The following is a 24782-nucleotide window of genomic DNA, read 5'->3' as shown; positions in this document are numbered from 1 at the left end:
CCTCCTGCGCTGGGAAAACCCACAGCCAAGTCCCACCCAGTGGCGTAAGAGTGTGTGTCTGTGTGTGTAGGTGCGTGTGTGAGTGAGTGAATTACTAGACTACCCACACGTTGAGCTACAGGTGTGAAAATTAGGTGTGAGGTTTATGTGTGATAAATTACCAACATGTGGGCTAATCAGAGCCACTCCACCTTTCCCTCCACCCAGCTTTTTCCCCTCAGCCATTTCTTCCTTGTTCTGAGAACACATTTTTCCCACAGCTTGAGTGAATTTGAGGGAGTGTAAATATTGAACTATACAAATTCCAAATGGTTTTCTTTCTTTTGGGAATTATTTCTTATTTTGCACGTCTTATACTTCATAAGTAGTTTATGCTTTTTCAGTCAGTGTCAAAAACTGTTAATCTACTGACATTCCTGATATCAGACTGCCTAGATGTACACTACTGTGCAAAAGTTGTCAGCTACTCCTCATCTTTTATATTTTGTTAGGAAAATGGGAAATGGGTGCCATGATTCGCTGAAATGTAAAACAAAAACAAAGTTTGTACCATTCTAACAAGCCTGAAAGTCAATGGTATGACCATCTTTATTCCTGTTATAACACCTGTTATAATGAAGTGCTTCGAGAAACTGGTCCAATGTCACATCATGTCCTGCCTGCCACCCACACTCGACCCGCTCCAGTTCGCATACAGAGCTAACAGATCAACTGAAGATGCCATTGCTACAACGCTCCACACCACCATCTCTCACCTGGAAGTGCAGGGCCGTTACGCCAGGCTGCTCTTTGTTGACTTTAGCTCTGCTTTCAATACGATACTCCCGGACAGACTAATAGTTAAACTGCTGGAAATTGGACTTCCTTCTACCACCTGCCGCTGGATCAGAGACTTCCTCTCAGACCGTGTACAGAGAGTTAGAGTGGGGCCTCATCTTTCCTCAGCCCTCAGCCTCAACACTGGCTCTCCACAAGGCTGTGTACTGAGTCCCCTACTGTACACTCTGTACACACATGACTGTGTTAGTACCCACCCAGACAACACAGTCATCAAGTTTGCAGATGATACCACCGTGGTGGGGCTCATCTCTGGGGAGATGAGACGGCGCGTAGAGCTGAAGTTCAGAGGCTGTCAGATTGGTGTGTAGATAACAACCTGGACCTCAATACCACCAAGACAAAAGAACTGGTAGTCGACTTCAGAAGGAGGAAGTCTGAGCTGCAGCCTGTCAGCATCAACGGGAGTGCGTGAAAGGGTCTCCAGTATCAAGTTTCTGGGTGTGCACATAGACACAAACCTCCAATGGAGCTCTAACACCTCTGCGGTCTTAAAGAAGGCCCAACAGCGTCTCCACTTTCTGAGAATCCTCAGAAAAATGGGACCTGAAGAAGGAGCTGCTGACCGTCTTCTACCGCTGCTCCATTGAAAGTGTGCTGACATATTGCATCGGTGTATGGTTCTCCAGCTGCACCACAGCACACAGAAAGGCACTCCAGAAGGGTCATCAATATGGCCCAAAAAATCATTGGACATCCTCTTCCCTCCCTGAAGGACCTGTACAGCACTCGCTGTCTCAAGAGGGCACGCAGCATCCTACGGGACGGTACACACCCAGGACACCGGTGTTTAAGCTGCTGCCGTCTGGCAGGAGGTTCAGGCTGCTGAGGTCCCGAACAAACAGACTCAAGGACAGCTTTTACAATAGGGCAATAGCCCTGATCAATGCAAATAGCTGACCTGATTGGCTACCTCCTGGACTTTTTAGGGGAGGTAACAATGTTTAAAACAATAATAATAATAATATATATTTATAACAAGGTGCAATAATAATAATTAATGTGCAATAATAACAGTGTGCAATACACATACACTTATTGTAAATGGTAAATGGCAATACAGTCCATAGGACCCCAAAGCGCTTTACACTTTCATCATTCACCCAGTCATTTTGGCGATATTTACTACATTGTAGCCACAGCTGCCCTAACTATACGAGTGTGCCGGACACAGGCGCCACCGGGCCCTTGTTTGTTTTTATTTACTAAGTTAATATACTGTGTTGTGTTGTTTGTGTTGCGTTGTGATGTGTCATATCGTGTCGTGTTGTGTTATATGTAGTGCCGACGTAGGACAGTTTTCCAATTTCATTGTACTACTGTACTATGTATGACTGTGCGATGACAATAAAGAGTTATCTTATCTTATCTTATCTTATTCTTCAGCACAGCCTGAACTCTCTTAGGCAAGCTTTCTTAGAATTTCTTTAAGCATTCTTCAGGAATAACTTCCCAGGGTTCTTGAAAGACATTCAAAGCTCTTCTTTGGATGTTGGCTCTTGGATCTCTCACTGCTTCACTAATGTTTAGGTCTTGGCTCTGGGGAGGCCAGTCAATGACTGATAGTGTCCCACTGTATGTTTTACCATCCATGTATGCTTGTGTTGCATTGGCAGTGTGTTTGGGATTATTGTCATGCTGAAATATGAAGCTGCTGCCAATCCTGTGTCTGGTCTTTGCTGTATTTTTTTTTCCTATTTCTAAAGAATATGACTTTCAGATACTACCACTGCCAGTTCTTCTGGCCTCCACTGTACACCATACTGAGATATGCCAGGTTTTCAGCTATAATCTCTTTGGGAATCAAAAATACTATTTTATTCCTGGATTTTACTTTAGAAATAGGACAAAATTATATGTTTTGTGACAGGCTGCTAGTAATAAAGTCTTTAAGGACACTATTATAACTGTTGCCTGGCTATGTTGTCTGTTATGTGTCGACACACTCACTTGATTTAGGTGCATTTTTTTGTGCTTGAATAATTTGTAAGTCATTGTTAAGTAGCTTCGCAAAAAACCACAACAACAACAACAACAACAACAAAACGGATCTGAAAATTATCTGGTACAGGGACTGAAAATAGACCATCATCTGCAATTAGCTTACTACATACGTTGCCATGTTTGAATGATGCAGATTCTTTTTTTTTTTTTTAACTGTATTTTGCAACCACATCCTGGACAACTGATCTAATCCTTTCCAAATGTGCTATGCATCACCTCTGGACTCTCACGAATAAAAACCATAAAACGATTTATTATACTCCATGTAGTTTTGCAACTAAAGGTCAATGTCTTGTTGGCACAAATTTACAAAGAGGTCCATAATTCATCCAGGCCAGTCCTTTAAAAAAAAAGCATAAAAATGTCCACATTCCATCGCCACACTGGTTTAAACAACGTTTGATATTGATAAAATCTCCAGTATCCAACTGCTTGTTTGTTATTGTGCTCTGAACCTGGCGATTTCACTTGGCACCATCGTTAGTCTGGTGTGAGTTGCTGAAAATGGGTTGAAATAACTCTGGTATTTCACAAGAACATCATCACCTTTTTAGAAATGGTGAAAAAAGATAGACAAGAAGAGGAAATGGAGCCAGCAAGAAATGCAAACCACATGTTCATCTCATGGTGCCTGTTTAGGGGGTGATAAAGTCCATCTTCGTGACTCATCAATTAACTCCTGCAGTGCCCCAGTGATTGAATACGACAAAATCCTTTTGCACCTGCACTGGCCAGTCCTAGTGGAAGTGTATAAAACAAGTATTAACCACCAAGAGAATGAAAAACAGATGATGACCCATCACAGGCAGCAGACAGGTTGATTTTCCTTTCTTTTTTTCCGTTTTTACTGAAACAATGGCAAGAAAAAGAACACATTTCGTGTGCATTAAACAGGGAATATTTTTGCATTTAATAGTGTCAAAGTGCTACAATTAACACTGTTTTTTTTTTTGTCTGTTTTTTTTTAAAACCACTTTAAAGCTGTGCTGTAAATCTATAAAATATACCAAAAATAAAATGGGCCCATAAATGTCGCGTTCCTAACAAATGCTTTTTAAAGTGTCACAACTCTTTTAGGATGGACTTTTTTTTTGTTTTTTTACTCCACTGGAACAAAAGTTTAACATGATTAGAGGTTTGCATTGTTTCACTGCATTGTTTAAATAATGTTGACACGGACTGCAAACAGATATTCTGCTGTTTTCATGGCAAGGCAAAATTATAAAACATTTATGGGACCGCAACCCACAATGAAGAGGCGATGCCGTTAGTTGACCACCACATCAAGGTCATTCTGTTTTTTCCCCCTCTCATATATGACCAGCTTTTGAGCAGCTTTCCACTGGCTGAAGGGTGTAAGTGTCCATCACTGTGGTTGAAAGTGTGAAAACACTGCGAGAAGCAGGTTAGTGATTCATCTTTTATTACGAATTTCCAAACAGGAATTACAAGGTCTCTTTCACATCAAGGAATCCAGATGTTGTGTCTGACCCGAATAAGGGACTTAAGTCTTAAAGATATTAATAAGGAAATGAACTAACTTGGGGTCTTCATACAGACTTGAAAGGAGTGAAAGGTTGAGAGTTCAACTGGACAGATGGGCTGAAGGTGCAAAGTGTTTCCAGATTATCTTTGAAACACTCTCAATGTATCTCTATTTGACCAGCTGCAAAATCAGGAAGGACAGGATCAAATCACACTTTGAATAAACTTGCCACCTTGTTGCATTTAAAATGTTGCTTTGAAGACTGTGACCATTTCTGTGACTACCTGCAGTCAGTTGCCGTGTTCACAGTGACTTTGGTGCATAATATTGGTGATAAAACAGTAGTAGATGGAGTCAGATTCTTGGCATCCTTGCTTTTATATAGGAATATAACCAGAACAACAGCAGGTGTTGCGCTTCCTTTTGCAAAGGGTTGTGTTGCAGAGGAGTTAAACTCGTTGGCGCAGACTCACTCAGACTGATTGCACCATGTTTCTATCTATCTGCATTTATAAATCAGATGTTAGTTATTTGCAACCCTTCACCAAAACCTTCACCTTCTGTCTAAGAGTGATTGCAATTAGTCTGCGTTGAGCCGCATTGGTTTGTAGACAGGTTGCCTCCCACCAGGCAACCTGTGTAAATCCCTTGTGGTTAAAGGATGTTTGAGGATGTTGACTGCTCAACTTCTGGGTGACCAGTTGTTCATACTCACATTTGGCCGCCAAAAGCAGAAAAAAAATCAGTACAACCACCAGGGTTTCCTAGTCACAAAGAGGTTGTTGTCCTGTTTTTACTTTGACGTGACAGAGACATAGGGACATAGAGCTAGGCCGCACGAATTTTAAAGCTGCAAAACAACCAACATTCCCTTGAAAGCTCACTAGGCTATTTAATTTGTTTTATCTTGTTTAATCATGTTGAATCTATGTGTGTACAGTAAATAAATTGTCTTTTTATGGGAAGTTTGAAACTTATGTCTTGGCTGAGAGCAGTAAATAGGGAAACCACCAGAGACTCTAGCATGTTAGTTCTCATGTACACGTTAACCCTACCAGTATCAATCTTGTTATTTAACTCTCGGAAAAAACACAAACAGAAAAAAACACTTCAAAAAATTGTTAAATGTCAAACTATTCCTTCTATTTATTTGCATCCGTGGTTATCCAGTGAGTCAAATCTATTTTTCTCACCTGCATGGCACTGTGGCCCGACCTGTTGAGTCACACCAAATTAAATTAGCTTGACTTTTTGTTTTATTACGCACTAAAAAGTGTTGCCTTCATGTTGCCATTTTTCCACTTGCCTGTTTGAACCATAGCTGCCTGTTTTACCCATTCGCCACTACATTAACAACCACCCTTTTAAGTGAGGGTTCAAATCCCCGAGCTGCCTGCGTCGCACGGTGGATCTGTGTCACAGGAACACTTTGGCTGGGGCTAATATGTCTGACAGCAAAATGTGTTTGCTCAGTCTCATGCTGCAAAATCATTATAAGCAGCAGGACTGTCCCAAATTATAAACATGTGCTTACAGTATGATCTGTTAAAGTAAACTGGGGGGAAAAAAGCATAGATCCTAAAACCTGACTGTTTCCAGCTGGAACAGAGTCAGAGGCAAGTCCAATATATTTTCTGCTAAATTGGAACAGAAATGCGCCTTCAGCACACAGGCCCAAAGTACCCCTTTTTACCCCTTCTGCTTTTTCTCCGCAAATTTTAAGCTAAGTGCGACTTCCAAATTCATGACAAATAAAGTCACGGGCCCGAAAAGCAGGTCGTTTGATGTCATTTTCCATGCTCGAACAATGTTGAGATGTTACAACCGCTGGTGAACTGCGGGTGCGAGGGCCGACACTGCTACAGCTATAGAGTGTAATCCTCGATAGTTTGGTGGTTTGAAGAGATCCAGAAAGTGGCTGCTTTGCTCCTTCTGGTACGATTCGCCGCCAGTCAGCTGGAGGCTGCTGCGCTGTCCTGTATATGCCCTTTCCCTGTCCCATGCTTTCTCTTTTTTTCCCCTTAAGTGGAGCAGCAGTAAGCTTATACCAGCATTTAAGGGGAACAAGTGAGGTAGACAATAAACAATAATAGTCCCAGTGCCACGAGGAAAGCGTATAATTCTGTTGGTGAATGTGGCGCTTTCCACATGAGAGTGCAAGTCTTTGTGACCTGCTGCTACTCCAAAACCTGAGGTTTTCCATCCATGCCTCTTCACCATGTGACATTTATGGATAATATAGATGAAACGGCTGATATTTTTTTTTGCCGTGTTACTGGATGATGTCAAGATTCCTCGTATGTATATATGTGTCCTGCACTGTAAAGTGCCTTTTCTAAATAATGGACAGTGTGCCTGCTGGATAGCTGCATTCACAGTCTGCATTATTAGATTTAAATACCAGGGGCCCTTGGAGAAATGAAGCAGAACTGTGAGAATAGAAAGAGTTGTGTTTTAATATAAGCACCAGTCTTCAGTTTTGCTGAGTTCGGAATTCACCGCCGTGTTATGATACCGATACAAGTCTGTAGCATTTCTGCATCACCTCAGCAGTTAATCGGGACGCACTCTTTGCTAGCCCACAGTCTGGTTTTCTATTTAGCACTGGGTTAAAATGACAGGTGTCAAGGTAAACTGGGGTCTATTACTTTTTGCTGAGTGAATGACGCTGTGACTTGAACTGAGGAGCAGAGGCGTGAAAAAGAATCATGTCACTGCTTTGTTCTAAATGTTTTTGGCCACAGACAACCAAAAAATCCTTGCATCTGAAAGCAACATATCCCAAAAAACATAAATACAAGGATCCTACAAAAATTAAAGAAATTAAAATAAAATATATTAAGGGCCTGAAAATGGTTACAGAGAATCAGTCTTCATCAGTAATGACTTAAGATTCGTTACCAAAGTCAATCTAAAAAAAATACCTACATCACTGAAACCTACTAAAACATGTCTTTTGTTCTTTTTGTGAAGTTCACGGCTCTAGAAAAAACACAAAAATTATATGCAATTTGCCTTGTTAGGGTTTTGGGTTGCAGAAAGTTGGAATGTTTCAATATGAATGTTTTCATGGGTAACAGTAGGTGAGTGCAAGGCAGGAAGTTAGCTGACCGTGGGTGGAACCTCATGGCGTATGCTGATGGTTTTGGCAGCCATGAGCATAATCTGTCACGCTGGCTTTGGACTCATTAAAATCTACCTGAGATGGAGTTTGTGTTTTTTTTTACTTGATCTCAAAGCAGCCCTAATTACTCTTGAACTGCATGCAGTTAAATTTCCCAGGCTGAAAAGCGAAAGCTGCCGCGCTCCAAACACGTTGTCATTCTTATGCTGTGACTCTAAGAGTTGCTCGACGAACTTAAGATGAACAGCATGCATACTTAATAGCAGGTTTATAAATCATTTTGTCTTGCAGCCTTGACCACTTGATTAGCATAGCTTTGACTCTTGACTGGGTGCTTTCCCAGTCGAATATGTGAGTGGCATCCTATAGTAGATGCATAACTGGTGGATGAAGTCAAGAAAGTCATTTGCGCTAGTTAGCTGTTACTGTTTCTACTCCTATATATTTACTTTTATGGCCAAACTTCCTGTATGGGATCTTAATGAAGGGTAATCTTGATCTTGTGGGTTCCTCTTTTTTGACATGAGATTTAAAAGATTTGAAATTTAGAAGATTTGACAGATTTTAGAGCATGTTGACAGTGCTAATGCTAGCCAAACATGTAAACTTGCGTTACAAGATCTGTCATCTCCACTCTAATTGTAAACCATCCATTCAATACATTTTCACAGCTCTGTATTTTTGTGTTGGGGCATCAAGTTGGTCATTCCTCATTTGGAGAAAGTTGATGTCTAAGTAATGCAATTCAAGGGGATTCCAGAACAACACTCTGTCTTTGTCACTCTCAGAAACCTTTAAGCTAAATGCTGTTCATCTAAAATAAAACAGGTGTTGGAACTGCATGGTATATTTCACTGTAACATGATCAATTTCAATTTTGGTGATTATTATATTTTTATAACATGAGAGAGTTTCCAAACTGGCTGCCATCTCAGTCTAGCGAAGACAGCCCACAAGATGCCAGGTGCAGTTAGGTTTTTGGATAGTTAGTTGGATAGAAGCATGAAGAAAAGGGAAATCCTCTGTAAATTAGCTGAAAGGACACTGCTTAGTGGCACACAACTGTTCGAATTCTAGGAATTGATGTGATTCTGTCTAAAAATTCCCCTATACACTGGAAAGTACACTTTCTGACAAGGGTTAAATAAGGTTTGGGCCAGTCTTGCGCTCATATTGTAAGCTACATATGTAGCTACAGTTAGCAGGGCTTTAACTTAATTTAGTATAAATATTCGGGCATAGGGAAACAACATAATCATAATGTAGCCATATCAATAATCTGTTCAAAAGTTTATAAATTATTTATAAATTAACTTGCCATGTACTGTGTTTAAACTTTGGACAGTTTTTGTAATGAGGAAAGTTAGATCTTGCTAAGCTAACTGGCTTCTGCTTTATAATGCACACAGATGTAATCTTCCCCAAAATGCCCACATTTTCTTTTAAAAATGTACCCATTATGTAAATTCTCTTTATAAATGCAAATGATTTCAAGGTATTTTCCTCCCTCGGGACTTACCAGGGTTTAGCTGTCACAGTATATTTGTGAAGGCTGAGGAAGACGATATGTGAGGGGTCCTTCATGTGGTTCCTGTATGAGAACAGCAGCTTTGCACAGCGCTCTGCCTTGTAGACATGACACATTGAGGCGCTTATTAAGTTTTTGTATTAAAATGTCCTCGTGGAGGCTTTTTCAGCGATGTTCGTATGGATTTGGTCTTTTGTAAATAGAGTACTTGAAGCCCAGAGGGATCTTTACTCAGCTGTCAGAAGTGGGAACTGCGGATTTGTTTTGTTTCACATAATAAGCACTTTGTGGTTGAAATCGTAAACGACATCACTTTATCATGTGAAAGGAGTGGTGCTTTTAATGATGTGCAGTCCTCTCCTGAAGTCTCAAAATACATACCCTATACGTTATAGCTGGTATCCATAATGAGATGCTGACCACTCTGTCCATTTGTTCTACATCTGTGGGTCAGTTTAATTTCAAAGTGACTGACAGAAGAAGAGCATGGGCGTGAAGAACAGAAGAAGAACGTGGAACATGTGTCTGAACACACTTAGCATTAAGATAGACTGGGTTTAAGTAGACCTGGTGTCTGAAAATAGGAAAGACATAATATGCCAAAAGAAAAAGGGACCACATTTACAATTTGGAACATATTCTCTAGCAAACTAACTATACAGTCCTCCCAAATTAGGTTAAACTGCTGTAATATATGGAGACGTCTGTTCATTTACTTTTCAGTATCTTTTCTTCTGCTCTAAAAAAAGAAAAAAAAATCAGAGTACATTTGGATGTTTTTCTTAAGAATGGCTGAAACCTGCTGGCAGTCGGCAGATTGATGTAAAGTGCACTAGACATTATGCCGGTAGTGTGGGACGTGAGTTGGACAGCGTAGCTCCAGACACTGTGAATTGTGGCCTCTTTCCTGACATACCTGTGGCCTAAACCTCCAAACCTTTCCACAGACGCACACACACAAGCTAATCTCCCCAAGATCTGGACCAAAAGAGTTTCTCTCCACCACCTTCAGCCTTTCCTTCTCTACTTTCCCCATAGTCATATGGTAATTCCAGGACACGGGAAATGCTTCATTCAAACAGCGTATAGCTGCGCTGTCCTCACTTGCCGTCACCGTGAGATTAGCAACAAGCAGAAACAACGGAGAGCAAAGAATGAGCGGGAACTTTGAGCCAGGCTCATCAAAAGGCCTTTCAATAACTATAATTTCCCTGTTGATTGACCTGCCAATGGTCTGGGATGACCACAGGCCCGGATAGTGTTTTTCTTTCATTCTTGTTAGGATAGTTTTGTTAGCATAGTGTTAAGAGGTTTGAGCCCGCTTGAAACGCGCTACAGAAATAAACTTTTCCAGCCTGACAGGTTTACCTTCTCCAAGTTGGCTTTCCTTTTCTGTCAGTGCTATGCTCAGATTTAGCAAGGGCAGACGGGAGTACAGTGACTGGTTTAATGCGAATGTCAGTTTGCTGTAAACGCATCCAGATTGTGTATTCTACAGGAATATATAGTTGAGTATTGAGGTTGGATCTAATGATGCAATTTAGTCTTACAGAATGGAAGGATTGACAGAATGAAATATGAGATATATTGGGGGGAGTGATTCTGGTGATAGCGATAGTGTTACCTGACGGGAAATAGAAATCGGCTTTAAGTTCCTGCACGTTATTATAGCACTTTCTGTAAGGTCAGGAAAGCACTTGACATTTGTCCAGTTGTACTAGATGCTAGGTAAGACGCACCTGCATGCTCCAGATGACTTTGAGGATGCCGTCTTGGAGCTGCATTGGCACTACTGAAACGTTGGTCGTTGGATTGACAGTTGAACATAAGACACGATTTTCCATCTGAGAATTGGAAGAGCCAACGCTAGTATTAATTTGGGGTTTTCATTCATGTCTTACTGAGCAAGTGCCGACTGGAGATGAACCATCCCCAGTCTGTGTGATGAATAGAGTTGGAGCGCACATCCCGGCGCTGCTGTGATCGATGGAGTGTCGCTGTAAACCTCATCCCTAAAGACCATCAGAGACACATTCTGATTAGCACTTAATCTTACTTCCATCCACTCTGGCTTCAGGAGAACGAGCACAGTTTGGCAGAGCCAGCATACCTCTCTAAAGACTGTCTCCCAGCGCTCCAACAAAACAAATGAAAAAAAGATGAGACCAAGGCAGCCTCCGACATGCGCTGACTTATTTTCACATGATTACAAACTGATGCTTGCAATGGGCCCACTTAGCGCTCACTTTTGTCTGGTTGAATCCCCTCAGAGAAATCTAATATGTGGATCTATGGCCAGTAATGCAGGCGTGCTCTGCTCTGTCTCTCAGGCTTTGTCCAGCTTGCTGCACAGTGTTTTATTAAGCGTTGTGGTAGGTCGCACAATATAAGCACCGCTGTTACCCAGTCCCTGCCTGTGATATTCAAGACTTGGCTTGAAGAACATCTGAAGTGTCTCTCGTTTGGAATGGCCCAAGGACATTTTCCTGTAAACGGGATGCTAAGGAGTTTACATTGAAAGTCACTTATTGTAGAAAGGACTGTCTTTTTACTGGCTCCTTTGTCTTCTGCAGGCAACTCGAGCTGAGGCTAGAGCCGCTGCGGTTCTGGGGGCTTTCATCGGCTGTCTCAACGCAATCGTTTAGGAGGCCAGCTCTGACCAGAATTAATGCAATATTCACATTCATAACCAATCAGGATTCGAATGCTGAGAGGCGAACTAGAGTTTGCATGAATGACAAATTGTTGAATTGGACATATTTACTATGAATTGAAGGATATCCTGCTGATATATCTATTATGGTTGTTTGGGTTTTTACTCTTGTACTTAGGTATTATTCTAACGGTCAGCCCTCCCACAGTTGAGTGTGTTGCCTCTTGTTCACCCCGTCCCTGTCACCGGGTGAACTTACGGTCATCCGCAGATGAGTAATGATACGAGGCTCTGAAGGAATCCTGCTTCTTTGTTGCTGGTTCAGAATAAACAGCCATCTGAACCACCGTGGAAGTTACATCTTCCAGCGGTAGTCGAGCTCACAGAAGTACTGACCTCACAGTTGCTGTACACACACCCTTCACACACACACACGCACTGAAAATAAAATTAATTTGTTTCTGATGATCATTGAGTGATGATGGTAAATTCACTGTTCAATAAAGGATCCATCACAAATGCTGATTTCAGAAAGTTTTTAGGAAATATAAATCTGTGTTTTTGTGTGAACAAAGTCTTTGATTGAAAAAAAAGTGACAGATTCTTCCGGATTCTAATCAACTGTTGCTCCTATATCACCCTCTTTCTTCCCCCCCACCCCCCCTGTTTGTCCTTCCTGCAGCTAGCTATGGTGCGTACCCCATCTGTAAAGGCTGCTCGGTGTGCTCCAGGGATAACGGCTGTGTGAACTGCCAGCCCAAACTGTTCCTGTTTCTGCGGAGGGAGAGGATGAGGCAGTACGGGGAGTGTCTTCACGACTGTCCGGCCGGATACTACGGCATGCGCAGCCCCGAACTCAACATGTGCTCCAGTAAGATCCTGTCGAGCTTAACCTACCCAGCATCCCTCATACACTCCACCTTTACTCCCCAAAATCTCCTTCCACCCTCGGCTCCCTAGCCAGACATACAATACCACCTCCCGTTTTCCCACAGCGAATGATTTATTGCAACTTACTCAGAGGAGACGCACATGCCTGACGATTTGAACGGCTCATCCGTTCACACAGGTGGATGTAACTGGTGAAGCCTTGTCTTAGCAGCCTCTGTCTCACGAGGTTGTCTGAAGGCATGAAATCGAACCACAAATGCAACCAAAATGCAAGGGCAATTAGGCCAAAACTAGCTTTAGGGCCACATTAAACAGCAGTACAGTAAAACAGTCCTTTTGGACATACTATGCAATATGGAGAAAGATGTTTATATGTTAGAATCAGGGAAGGAAACTTACTTGTTTTAACGACTGATTGCCGGAGCTTGTGGATTGAGGTTTTCATTAGACAGTGTAATTTCTTGGAAGTCAAAGACATTTTTTTGCCTGTGAACAGAAAGCAGGCCACCCACCAATATATTGTGCATTGACTGGAGAGTTTGATTAAGAAAAGCAAAGCAATAAAAGTGGCAATACTCCTTAGACTAATAGTGTATTTAGAGAAAGGCAATATAATTCGGAACTTAACTTACTTTTATTTACTGTTTGAGTAATGAAACCATATTAAATATCACCTCATCATTAGGCATAGTGTTTTGGACCACACCTTTGGTCTTCCATACTCTAGATTACACTATTAACAATAGCTCGTCAATCAAATATGTCCTGCTCCTCTTTATGTTACACTTTCATAACTTAACCTTTCCGAACGTGAAATATGGCCGGAGAGAAATAGAGAGGACCTTTATAGGTGTTGGCTGAGTGTTTCATATAAAAACAGTGGAACTGAAATCCTAGGCCAAACTTTTGACAGGCGTACTGAAATGAAGTCCCAGATGAGGGTGTCCGTACCTTTGCCACTGACATGCAGCAACCGTAGCCCACCTAGATGCAAATATATAGATTGGCTCATTTTGATATTAAAATAAAAGCATGTTACAGCCAAACTTCCCTTTTTTTCCCTTCAAGCCATGAATGGCCTCTACTGAAAGTGAAACTTCAGTGTCCAGAAATCTGGCAGTGGAACATCAGCGCATGTTCATTTTTACCTGGTCAGGTTGTGATTCTTCATCAGTCTTTGAGGCTCTGTTCAGAAATTAGTACTATAAAAGGTTCCAAATATAAATTCATGAATGAATTTAAAACAACGTTTTTCTTAATTACTATCAGTGTTTTGTGGGTGAGCTTGTTCCCATTCTTACTAGATGTTGGCCATTGGGTTCATATCACTTTCTTTTGGGATTTCAGTGGAGAAAACGATAAGAGCTAAACCCTTTACTAACTAAATAAAATTAAAAATATAGAGGAAATATATTGAGATTGAGATTATTCGCGATGGTCCGTTTTTCCTTTTTGTAGGATGTTTTTTTGGATTTAGGATAACAAGATCACAAAAGGTTTGCAGAAATATCTTGTAGTGCAGTTTGAAACTTTAAATGTGTCTTTTAGCAGACTGCTGGTATCAATTGGATACCCACAAACAAAACCCTTGCTCTTTGCATGCTCATAGTTCATCAGTTTTCCCACATTAGAGGCAAAATCCTAAAGGCTCCAAAGTCACTTTATCCCATTTTCATTACTCAGAGAAAACTAGAAGTGAAAGACATCTTGTTTCTTGGTCGAAGAGAGAAAAAACGTCTTTTAAAATGTTACTTTTTAACCCTGCTTTCCTGACTGCACCGTCCCCACACAGGCTGAATTTTGACTTTAACGGATCCTGATGTGTGGGAAGTTAATCTGGATCACTGGCCATGCAAACTGCTCATAGAACAACATCTTGTATTGTCATGTAGCATCAGACTTTAGAGCGAGAACTACTTTGATGTGATAGCTGCTTCAGCTGTGGCTCTCTAATCCGGTTTCCTATTTGAGTCTCACTCTCAACTGCGCTCTGTGTGTCATTTCCACTAAACAGTTGGCATCCGACCATTTTATTGTGGACATTTTATCGACTTGGAAGGTAATATTTGTGAGCTAATGCAGGCAACTGGAACTCAGACACAGTGGACATGAATGGGGATGATGAAGGGTTCTCTGTGCCCTGTTTCTTTGGGGCTTTTTAAGCACTGCCTCTGAAATCACTTAGAGGACAGCTGTTTATTATTAAATCCGAGTTTGTCTGTGCGATTTTATCGCATTCAAGAATTTTTTTTGAGGGCTGTCCTGAAAATCTTTTATTAAGCAAGAGGTCGATAGGATTGGGGACTCTCTCTGTGAAATCTAACGTTCACTTTTTCTAAAGGAAAACCATAAACTGACATTGTTATGCAATATAAAGCAAGGAAAGCCCCACAGGGGGCTGTAGTTTCACTGGTAAGGAATCTAAGACATATACAAAAATCGCATGTATACTGTTATGTTGAACATGCCATGGTTCAGACTGTAAATTTAGATGTCAGATGTACTTTCTCTGCTGTTTGGGGTCAAGCTCCTGGTCATAAATATAGAGATCCTTGACTACAACTGTTAGTTAAAGATCCTCCAAATGCGCTATTATGGTTGATCTCTATTAGGGTCAGCTGGCTCATCTGGAAAGCAGGTTTCTTGTGGCTTTCTGGTCTTCTAACAGGTCGTCATTCACGCGTTTCATTCTTTAGAGGATCACATTCTCACCCAGCTGCTGTGCACTGCAGACAGTCTGGTCCACCTGACTCGCGTGTCTTTGGAAAGTGCTCGCCAGTGCAGTAGAACTCAAAAACTGTGATAATGCGGTTCTACTAAAATCGAAGCCAACAGCAATACTGTAATGTATGATCATTTAAATCTTTGCTCTTTGCAAATCCGCAAAGAACTCAACGTTGACTGCTGCTCCTTGTTACTAAAATGTTTCCTCGAATTTCTTCTGGATACCTTGAGAAGCTGTGCTGTATGATGAATTTTAAATTTAATGCTCACTTTTCTGGGGGGTTTCCATTTCACTGCAGGGAAGATAACACCATAATTAGAGACCGAAACAATGGGAGCTCTGCTTTCCGCGGCATAACGTAACTGGAAGCCCATTTGCAGCTACACTTCAGCTAGGTTCCAAAGAGGCTCGAGACATGGGAGCCACAGTGTTTACTGCCATCACGGAGATGGAGCTGGTTCGTCAGTAATGTCTTTTTGTTGCATAATATCTTTCTGCGTGACCATATTTTATGTTCTTGGACCTCTGCTCCCCTGGAACTCCTTTCAGCAGCTAATGAATGGGTTGATATGAGCCATAAACCATATGCTGTAACTCCAGTGTTATCCACGGGGGTTCTTATCAGTCGCCCAGAACAGGCCCCACACCGGTGTCTGTGAGTGTCAGCCCACTGCTCTGCAGGGAAGATTTGTAGCAACGGTCACACAGTGCGCTGCTTTGTGTACAGCCAAATCTGCATGAATGTAGAGCAGTCACGCTCTCTGCAAAGTCACATTTCATAACACTTTGCTTTTAATATACATTCCTCAGCCAAAGCATATTCTGTCATTTGCTATCACAAGCGAGCTCACTGGCTGAAAGAATTATGAGCTGAAAGGCGACTATCAGAGCTGTCTTCTGTATGAGACAAAGTGTTGAGAGGGTCAGCGTGAGTGCAGGGCTGCATTGAAGACTTCCTCCCTCGGGGTGTATTACAGACCCCCCACTGCTAGACATACTCTAGCTGCCAGCACAGTTGCCTTACCCCAATGCAGCAGCTTTAAAAACCCCACGCTGCGTTCACTGCCAACCACCAACCAGTCAAATCAAGGCCTGAGATCCAGTATCCTGAAAATGTGATTTAAAAATTGCCACTAAGTTAGTGCCAGTCTGTTGTGCTCTAGAGACTTCTTTCTTTTTTGTTATGGGTCAAAATAGAAGCTCATTGGATGTAACCTCTCCAAGATCATTTGAGTTTCAAAGTGCATTTCGGGAAGTTTTTGAGTTGGAGATCCGTTACGCATTATGATCGTTAACCATATGGGCACAAGTGTGCATAAAGGTACTTAAGTTTTTGCTGCCTTTAGCTGGCAACAGTGGCAGGACTCTCTCCTTTAAGCTCCCCTTTCCTTGCTCTACTTCTGAGCATGTGGGTATTTCCATTGCAGTCTAACCAACAAAAAGACCAGTTGCTTTTGGCCTTTGAGCTTCACCAAGGGACATTTAATCATCACAGCTTTACTAACCGCACTTTCAGATTTGCCAGACAATACAACGGGCCCACCAAACCAAGCCCGCTCCCAGGACCTTACACCCAGACACAGAGTTGAATTGGGTTTGTTCTCAAAGCACTGCATAATTATGCATGCCAAAGTGCAAGAGTGGAAGGGCTGTCTATGCTTGACCACCGTCTGAAGCTTGAGCTGTCTGCGAGTACATGCTGGAATATAGGAGCTCACAAGATTGTGCCTTTTGGAGTGAGGAAACTACGAGGACCTGCTGACATGTCTGTCATCCCGGATCTCTCTTTGGGAGATACTGACTGACAGAAACATCATGTCTGCTCCACCTTGCTCTGCGCTTGTGTGTGGAGGTGCACCCATGTGGAAAAAAAACGCATGGAGAGTGTCGGGAAGAACATGGCAGCGCTGGCCGATGCCATGGACTTCTGCCGTCCGCAGCCCCACACGACATAGCTGGGTGGCAGCGGGCAAGCCAAAGCTTTCATGTCAGCCAAATTCAGGGCCCGTAGAGTAGGTCAGAGCTGTTCGACTTAGGCTGGATGAGAAAGATGGAAAAATAGGGCTTGTTTTCCCCCTCACTCTGCCAGGCCCTTTTTATAACATGGACACTCCTGCTGTGCATCATCAAGTCTGGTTAGTTTTGTGGAGGTGGCTCTCTCGGTAGACTGATGACTGGCCTGACAGCCCAACTCCGGGCTCAGCTATAAGCCTGTGAGGAACAATATGATTTAACACCATCTCTCTCTGCACAGCGAGGATTCGTGTCAATAAATGAAGTGATTACACATGTTGCTGTGAGCCAGTGGAGGAACAGCAAGTTGACAGAATCTGACACGGAGCTTCAAGTGTCCATGATCAAATCAGTGGGTTCCCCATCCAGACCACAGCTGAGGGACTTCCTTCTGCCAAGCATGTGCTATTAGATGACAAGTGACACTCGGTGACTCATGTCTTGACTTCAAAAGCACTTGGCGTGCAAACCGCGTACAATTGAAGTGCAAAATCAGATGAAAAAGAAAAAAGAAAAGTGAAGCAGTGACATTGTAACAGGGGTGAAGCACTGACGACATCTCTTTATATTGAGCATCCTCAGCCACTTCACTGACTCAGGGCTGAAGTATGAGGCTTCTGCCCTGCACCCCCACCACCACACACACACACACACACACACACACACACACACACACACACACACACACACACACACACACACACACACTCCAGTATTCACCATATAAGTCACAGCCAGAACCAGGCTGGGAGATAATGATGATAATAAGTTTAAGTCACAGGAACACCGGGCCTTCACCGGGATCTGATGACCTCATTATTTCTCATTAGTTTCCCTGTGGCACCTAGATGAAGACTTTAAAGGTGGTCCAGAGGTTAATCCCGCTGGGAGAGTGAACCCACTCCCCTGTATCTGTTTCTGGAGCTGCTGGACTAGCCGTCTCACTGCTGAGCTGCTTGGTGGTCAGTATAGGGGCTTCTCCGGTGCCTCAGATAGCCCACGCTGTTCCAGATAGCCTTTTGGCTGATAGCTGGACTCTGAATGTCTGTCACAGGGATTCCCTTCCTAACCGGCCCCTCTTGCCGACGACCTTTGACCCTCCGGCTTTGCCTACTTTCATTTCTAACTCCCATGCAGTTGCATTGATGTTGTCGTCCACCTCATCCATTTCCCAGCATGACATCATTGCTTATCTGCTATTTAGAAAACTAGATATCCGGGTGTTTGAGCCTTTGCCTGGCTACATCTGAAAAACTGAAACCAAGAGTGATGTTTTAATCAAAAACCTTGTCAAGTGCTTATGCTGCTTCTGCAAGGACATAAACCTCCGCACATCTGGGTTGCTCATATTTACTGTCAATAACCAAGGATTGCACAACAGCCCCAGTGCTTCAGAGTACTGCCAGATGTTCTTGTTCTCCTGCTCCCTCTTTTATTTTTTGGTCCGAAAGCTAAAAGTCTCTCAGGTGATGACAGGCCTGGGAAGTGTGAGGGGTAAAAAGACAGCTTTGTGCTTTCCAATTAGCGCTGTGATTTATTTGCTCGCTCCCTGTATTGGGCTTGTTTTGTATCAGACCCAAGCGTTGCTGATTTAACTTCCTTATCCAGACAGAGGCAGGATACTTAAAAAGAACAGCAGAGTGCATTTATAACAGAACCGCTTGGCCTGCTCAACGCCAGAAAATCCGTAATGAAACTAGAAAATATGTACATGAATAATAATAATACAATTATCAGATAATTGAATTATTGAAGCAAAAGCGATGTGTGAAAGCAGGAAATAGCTCGAGGCGCGAGTGATTGATGATGAGTGCACCTTCATTTTTCAGAATGTGGAGTGCAGCTTTATTGTGGAATTGGGTCTATAACTATCCATATCTTATTGGTATGTGTGTGTGTGTGTGTGTGTGTGTGTCCATGGTTTGTTTAGACTGGTCGGGAAAGCGTGAGACCAGAGTGAGTGGGCAGAGGCCATACTTTAGGGTTCAAAGTGGAGCGGGAGGGACCCCCTTGTTTTGGAGGAATGTCGAGGAGGAGGCCTGATGGTTAGCTGAAGATGGTGTAATTAAGGGGTGTGATTGTGAGAACCTTCCCATCTCTGGGCCCTGCAAGGGTCACAGATAAAAGAGCAGCCCTCAGCCTCCACCACTAACACGTGGGAGAAAAAGCATGTAACCTTATGCATCCCCATACAGGACACAATCAGCAGAGCAGACGACACCCTACACAAGAACCCAGCCTTCCAGTCTGAGGTGGATGGTGCCTGCAGGTTATAGGTTTGGTTCACTCTGAACTTACTGGGCAAAAGAGCCACATAGTGTTTCTGAGTAGCGACATAAATTAGACAGCCCCGGGGAGGCTCCTTCTAATCATGTGGGCCTGTGCGTCGCCCCGTTGGTGTGGTTGTTGTAATTTCGCCCTGCCTGATGTGTTATTTGCAGAGAGCTTGATGACATATTGCCGTTGCCTTTCTTTGCAAGCGCGGCACAGGGTGTCATGTGCAGCACCAGGGTGTGGCGTGGGAGGATAAGTGCGCTGTTGGTTTTGCTGACTAAAGGATTCAGCATTTATTTAGCTGTGCAATAGAAAATGTTGTCGTCCCCGTCCCACCTTCCCCTCCAAAAATAAAAACGAAAAACGCACTGCCACCCTTTCATATTGTAGCCAAAGCATCCACTCAGAGTCGTCCGCTTTTGTGATCAAGAGCCACTATTCGCCGTTTAATGAAAACCCGAGTTCCGAATGATCTTTAGCTATGGAAACGCACGCAGATCGGAAGCGTGTGAAGTGATACGACAGCATATTAAGGACTCAGAGGTTCAGAGCTCCGGCGGGATGTGTTCTTCCTGTTTCAGCATGAGCATTAGTTGAAAACATGTGCGCTCATGTGCTGGATGTCAGTTCATCCTGTTGAAAGAGGTCAGCGTGACATAATTCCTCACCGGCTCTGCTGCTGCATTTTCACACTGTTTGTTCGCTCACTGCGCAACAAGAACATGAAGGTGAAAACACATTGATGTCAGGGAAAACAAGTCCTATGATATAGACTAGAGCTCCGTAGAGAAATGAATCACAAAGCATTATCGACTTTTTTTTTTTTTTTTTGTGGGAGAGACAGTATAATTCCTTCAAGGCCTCCCCCTTTCCCCAAAACCCCTTAGCTCTCGATCAGCTCCAGATGAGAGGCTTGCTGATGACTCTCCCTCTTTCTTTGCTTCTCCCTCCAGGGTGCAGGATAGAGAACTGCGAGTCCTGCTTCAGTAAAGACTTCTGCACCAAGTGCAAGTCGGGTTTTTACCTACACAAAGGGCGCTGCTTTGATAAGTGCCCCGAGGGCTTTGCCCCGCTGGAAGATACCATGGAGTGTGGAGGTATGTGAAGCAAAACAAATATGTAGAAAAAAATGGAAATGCCACCTTCTCTTTTACACCTTTCTTTATCTGTAAACAGTATTCTATAACTTCTCAGTGTGAGTTGCTTATTAAAGAAAAAAAAATGGGACCACACACAAAGAAGTTATGGCATCCAAGTAAAAGCTCCTTCAGTTTGCATTAATCTTGACCCCCGGGGTCTCTGTGTTGACCCCTAATAGTGCTGTGGTTTCACTGCACATCGCTTTTTTCTGTCTTTCTCTGCAGAGGGCTGCGAGGTGGGTCAGTGGAGCGAATGGGGAGCCTGCACCAGGAGAAACAAAACCTGTGGCTTTAAGTGGGGTCTGGAGACCCGAACGCGGCACATTGTAAAGAAACCACCCAAGGACACAATACCCTGTCCCACCATCGCCGAGTCCAGGATGTGCAAAATGGCCAAGCGGCACTGCAGGAACGGTGAGGAAGTTATGCAGCCATGTGTTGCTTTTTGTGTATGAGAAAGGCTTTCTGTCAGTCAGTCCCGATTTTATCCACACTCACTTTAAGGTTTGCTCTACTCGGGCCAATATTAAAGAAAACAGTGCACTTATCCCAAAGGAGAATTCTTCCCGTCCTGTCAGAGTTCCACCTGTCTCATGTAACTCCTGTACCTGTTTTTTCAGCATCTGTTTTTTTTGAGGTGTGCCGTCACGTTTCCTTGCGTGAAATATCACAGTTTTTCCATGGCGGCCATAAGCTAGCCTGCTCTTTTTCTGGGGTATATTTCCTCTCCCCTCTCTTCCATCTCCTCAGTGGAACTCTTCAAAGTACGAACTGCAGGTTTCCTCAATGGCCGTCTCTGTTTCCTCCCGTCAACTCGAGAGATATTTGCGGTGCGTGCTGCATGCTTGTCAGGCCATTAAATGAGAAGTCAAATCTGGAATTTCTCAGTGTGCAAATAGAGCTAAAGGAAATATTTTTTTTTCAAAAAGTAAACCATTTTCTCTTAGATGGTCCAAACACACCATTTGGGGTGACGGCCTCAGTTAGTAGTGCTTTTAAAATAAATGTCTTTTCCCTTAATGTGCTTTTACGTCTCTCATAAACTTTGGATTAGAATAGGCCAAGTGTAAATATTTAATTCACCAAATAAGGAAGCAATTACAGTGGCAGATATCATTCAGCCTGTCAAAACAGTGTTTAACAGAAAGAGGAAAATATTCTAACCTTGAGGATTTTTCTCCATTTTTGGCCTAGACCGTTGAATGGGAGGGTCATTTAGCGAAGTGGTGAAAGAGTAAATAAACTTGAAATAAACCCTGATAGTTTCTCATATTTCAGCAGTACCGAGGCGGTTGCTGCTGTCTGGGTTGGAAACTGTGATTCCATGGCACATTTAGTTCCTAAAGCACTCTGCTGTTTGTCAGGGAAATTCTTCCCAACCCCCACGCACCTCTTCATGACTTTGCCATGCCTGCTTGACCTTTTCCAAGAAATTTTATGACCTCCTTTAATTAAAATGTGGCATTTTTGTACATGGTTACTGTCGTCAGTTATCTCAAGCATGAAGTCGGTGATGGAGAGTTGTTAACTATGAACAGAGTGCGTAGCAAAAGCTTTTTTTCCCCTTTGGATTCTTTAAAAACTCGACAGCAGACTTGCCCATGTCCATCTTAGTTAACGCTACTGCTCCCTGATGATCCAGTCTTTGTAAACCTCTCAGTACAGTTCCCTTTCCAGTGACTTGAGTTACATCTCTAGTGGTTACAAAACGTGTGTTAAAGTGTCACTGTGTGTGCATCTTGGGGCTCTCTGGGCTTGTGAAGTGCTGCGGTGGCCCGTTAAATAAAGGCAAATTTCAGACTTAGGCATGTGTTGTTAATTCCTCACTGCTAGTGAAAAATCCCTTCTTGGCAAAGGCCGGTGAAATGCAACACTCTACAATTCAAATAAATACAATGTGAAAATGGAAGCTGCTGAAGTAAATGGGAGGAGAAGCAGTGCACACATCTAGAACTGTTGCATGGGAGCTCAGCCGACAGACGCCGGCAAATAATCACATGTCCGTGAGTGAAATCCAAGCAGCGACATCCGGGACTGAAAAATGAAGGCGGAAACTGCAGTTTTTTAGGTGTCCACTTGAGGGTGGCTCCAAATACAGCTTAGTCCACATAGCTTCCCATGTTAAAATAGCTAACATTACAGCCGTAAAAAGAGAATTTTTACTGCCAAACATCTTCGGATTGTTTCAACTTACGCTTTTAAACTGCATCAGTGCTTAAAGTTAAGGGCATGGCCACATTCACCAATGCTGGCAGAGGATGCTGGAAACTGATTCAATCACTGAACTTGAACCTTTAGAGAGTTTATGGTGCCTGTGCTTCTTGGCCTGATTTTAATGCAATTATCTGAGAAAATACATTGCTCAGAAAATGATACTCGATCATCAAAATGTAACAAAAAGTCTGTTAACGATCACTGATATAAATCTGTACAGTAAAGAAGCATAAAGAATTTTGAATCCATTTCACCTTGCTTGACAACAGGTGCACCGGACAGGCAGGAACAGTGTCTGCCAGCAAAGGGAACGATTTTGCAGATGGTGACAACAGTCCATTGTTCTCTACTTTCTTCAGACTAATTTTTCTTTAGTTCTACTTTTTGTTGGCATCCTTATCACTACTCTACTAGTCCAGCTCCTTCAGGACAACACATTGCATATGTGCTGCTGCCAGTGCTGCTGCAAGAAGATTTGCTGTCTTTCAGCAGTCTCTAAATTTTGGAGGATGCAGAAAGAAAGCTGCACAGGGCTTCAACCAAGAACCGGACTGGTATCTGTTCCCTTGTGTGAGGAAGAACAGGAGGAGCGCTGCCAGAGCCCAACAGAATGACTTCCAGTGTGTCCTGGGCTACTCGTGCACAGGAGGGCGTGATGTCTTCAGTGGGACCTGTGCTCTCAGTTTAGCACCATGTAGCTCGATTGGCATTCACCAAAGAATACCAGAATTGGTCACAGGTCCCACTAAAGGATGTCGGACCGTCATGGAGTCTGTCTCTGACAGTTAAACCTAGCAATGCAGTAATCAATGTTTTATTTATACATAAAGCACATAGACACAAGCACAGGATTGTATAACTGCACATTGTAAAGATGCTATGGATTAAATGGAGACAGAAAATAAGAGGAAGCAGCATGTATCTATACGCTATTTATGGGGATGCGTATCTCATCACCCTGGCTTGCATTTCAACACAGCCACGTATTTAAATTACACTGGACGTCACAGACAGATCCCTGTCTCCCAGCTCAGGCAGGGCACAAACAGACGCGACACGAGCGATCTTCATTCCCTTTCTGTGTCTGCAGAGATTTAATCCCCCTGTAAAATGGGCACAAGAGAAAAAGTAAAACCCAGATAAAGTCAGGAGGTGAGTTTTCACATTGAACGTGTAAACCGTGTCTGATGTCTTCAGTGCACGTTGCCGATCAGTGTAAACACCGTATATCACTCGCACTGCTGGGATCCATTTGGCCCAGTGTTTGCTAGGAAAGCAGAATCCTGATTACACAGGTTTGTGGCGCACGGACAGACAAAACATGCGGTGAAGGGTTCTGTTAAAGGAAATGGTATTGCAGCACTACAACTGTACTGCATGCATGACAATACATAGAATGAGTAGACAGATAATTAGTGTATATTTTCAGCATCTGAAGCCACGTTCTTTAGCCAGGAACATTTTGGTTGTGAAAACTGTGAAATCCTGTCATTTCCAGGTGGAAATGACAAAAAAAAGTTACAAAAATAACCTACATTTGGACCACCATGGCAACTCATTGTACCTTTGAGATGGTAAAATGCTCTTATAGCCTCTGGATCCTTGGAGCATTGCTCCGACCAGGCTAGAAACAATAAAGAGACATTATTAATAGCAGCTCTGACACTATCAGCACAGATAGACTGGCTTCCTCCCATTCCCTGACTTGTGTGTTGATGGGAAGAGAGGATAGGTGATGCCTTTAAGGAATTCCCTACAGAGATTTCCCAGCAGCCCCCTGTCATCAGATTCACTGGTTTACAAGCAGATGTGTGCGACGAGTTTGACTCCCATTTGAAGTTCTTTTTCCTTCTGCCTATCAAACCATCTTTGGAGTTGCCTCAGCTTTTTCTCT

The 24782-nt window shown here is 42.9% G+C and overlaps 1 protein-coding gene across 2 annotated transcripts in view; it reads left to right on the top strand.

Annotated features, from left to right (window-relative positions):
* rspo2 (R-spondin 2) overlaps positions 1-24782 on the top strand; it is a 61375-nt gene that overhangs the window by 15374 nt on the left and 21219 nt on the right. For both annotated transcript variants that reach the window (XM_039619121.1, XM_031729878.2), the window contains exons 3-5: positions 12315-12503; positions 20489-20632; positions 20900-21088. In XM_039619121.1, coding sequence (XP_039475055.1) covers positions 12315-12503; positions 20489-20632; positions 20900-21088 — 522 coding nt within the window. The remainder of the gene's footprint in view (positions 1-12314; positions 12504-20488; positions 20633-20899; positions 21089-24782) is intronic.

Source organism: Oreochromis aureus, linkage group 11 (assembly GCF_013358895.1).
Source record: "Oreochromis aureus strain Israel breed Guangdong linkage group 11, ZZ_aureus, whole genome shotgun sequence".
NCBI classification, from domain to species: domain Eukaryota; kingdom Metazoa; phylum Chordata; class Actinopteri; order Cichliformes; family Cichlidae; genus Oreochromis; species Oreochromis aureus.
The sequence above is the reverse complement of the archived record's forward strand: the minus strand, read 5'-3'. Positions and strand labels throughout refer to the sequence as shown.